This window comes from Pyxicephalus adspersus, chromosome 2 (assembly GCF_032062135.1).
Source record: "Pyxicephalus adspersus chromosome 2, UCB_Pads_2.0, whole genome shotgun sequence".
NCBI lineage: Eukaryota > Metazoa > Chordata > Amphibia > Anura > Pyxicephalidae > Pyxicephalus > Pyxicephalus adspersus.
Genome location: NC_092859.1, coordinates 126,172,100 through 126,174,122, shown reverse-complemented (window position 1 = coordinate 126,174,122; position 2,023 = coordinate 126,172,100). Strand labels below are relative to the sequence as shown.

The 2,023-nt window shown below is 37.2% G+C and overlaps 1 protein-coding gene across 1 annotated transcript in view; it reads left to right on the top strand.

Moving 5' to 3' along the window:
- Positions 1-2,023, top strand: part of MYZAP (myocardial zonula adherens protein) — a 60,838-nt gene that overhangs the window by 51,776 nt on the left and 7,039 nt on the right. Inside the window, exons 9-11 of the mRNA XM_072399093.1 lie at positions 311-466; positions 636-719; positions 1,340-1,440. Of these exons, the coding sequence (XP_072255194.1) occupies positions 311-466; positions 636-719; positions 1,340-1,440 (341 nt within the window). The remainder of the gene's footprint in view (positions 1-310; positions 467-635; positions 720-1,339; positions 1,441-2,023) is intronic.

Genomic DNA, 2,023 nt, shown 5'->3' with positions numbered 1-2,023 from the left:
ATGGCCAGGACCCTATCTGTAAGAAGGTTGTTTGTTTGCCCTGTGTTCCCCAACACTTCCAAAAAAATTCACCTAATTTTATTGGCTCCCCCAGCAACTATCCTTGTCCATATTTAACTAATATGTGTTGCCCAAACATCAAACTGGGTGCATTTCAACTCATTTTCTTTCCTATTTTATTAGAATATCCTGTTAGCATTTTATTGTTATTTACCACCATGGTTATGTGCTTGTTTTTGGGTTGTTTTTATAGGTTGTCACTACAAACTATATGTTCAGCAAATACCCTTAAAAAACTATATATTTTTAGTATTCCACTTGTATCCTACACTCTAAATTAATATATTTCCATGCTTGCAGGTCACAGAATTTAGAAGAGGCTGCAACAAGTTTACGGGAGCGGATTAAACACCTAGATGACATGGTACACTGCCAACAGAAGAAAGTAAAGCATATGATTGAGGAGGTGAGGTTAGGCAATATGTAACTGTACAAATATATTTTACCATTATCACCTTATAATCCCTTGTACAACTGTCAGGTGTACAGGGCAATGGAGCTGCATACACGAGCAGGGAAGCAGTGGACAATCAAATACAAAATGTTCACTGAAAACTTTTTTCTCCTTAATATAGATTGAGCTTCTGAGGAAAAAGGTCCACTACAAAGACTTGCTTATTCAACAGCTGCTTGAAAGGATAGCACTATTGGAAGGAGAGGTATGACATGAAATCTGTTTTACTGATGTTAATATGTGGTTACTCTAGTTCCAATAAATTTGTAAAGTTATTCACAATGAGGAATTTGTGTCCTATTTGAAGAATACTTTATTTGCAGACCAGTAACATCAAATTGTAGTAATTTGTGTGTCATACCAATAGACTTTATTATGTCTTGTTTGAGTTCGATAGAGTTTATTGTATTTTTCTGACTATTTCTATTACAGTTTTGCGGCCATCATCTCCAAATGGCAGCAGCATTGAAATGTGTTGTTTTATTAAGCTGATTTACAGTCTTGCCCTTGATTGGCTTTTTATCTGTATACTTTCCAATCTTTTCCAAGAGTGTATCTACATAAGTCAAGTATTAGGGCAGATTAGGATATAACAGCAATATTTACATATTTATAGTACACAAGTGACTTACCGTATTTTATAAAGAATTGTTATGCTTTCAGATTTCCCATTATGACTTTAACATTTAGTATTTTCCTGCTTAGAAAATTTAACTTCAAAGCATAAAATGTATATGGAGAAAGATAATATTTAGGTTACTTTGTATAGATAACATGAAAAAGGGTGACAACCTCTGATGGGAGCTATTTTTTTATTGTATTCAGAATAATGAACTACAAGACAAAATGGAATATCTAATGGCAAATCAGCCAAAGGAAGCACCAGAGACTAAGGATGCTGAGACATCCTGTGATCTCCAACAGAGGTAAATAATTTAAAATCTATAGTGGTGGATAATATTTCTCTATATAAAGAACTTTGCAAATAGTAGATATAATATGCAACACCACAATGGAATCAAAGATGTTTATACATGGGTGCAATGATCAGTCCTGGAAGCAGTGAGAGTGTGGGCAGCAGGGGCAGCTGTTAGCCCAAGTTAGGCAACGTACAGACCTCCAACGGTTCTCGCCTGAAAATCGGCTCAGGGCTCAGTCGTCCATCGTTTGAATGACCGTCCTGGCGGATCCACGAACGATAGACGAATAAGGATCTTAATGCAAGGGAAGGGTGCCGCTCCATTGTTCTCCCCCTCCCCTCTGCACAGAGTAGAACGGTGCTGTATGTACATCACTTGCTCATGCATCGTGCAGTCCTTAGTCGTTAGAAAGGATCGTGAAAGATTCTTTCCAAGGACTATTATTGCATGTGTGTATGCAGCTTTTGTTGGGATGTGCGCAGTGTGCTATTCAAAAACCAGAACACATCCTTATTTTTGAGAACCTGTTCAAACATATGACCAAAGAAGGTGGGCTAGCATGCATCAGAGAGCCATGGAATAAACTGAT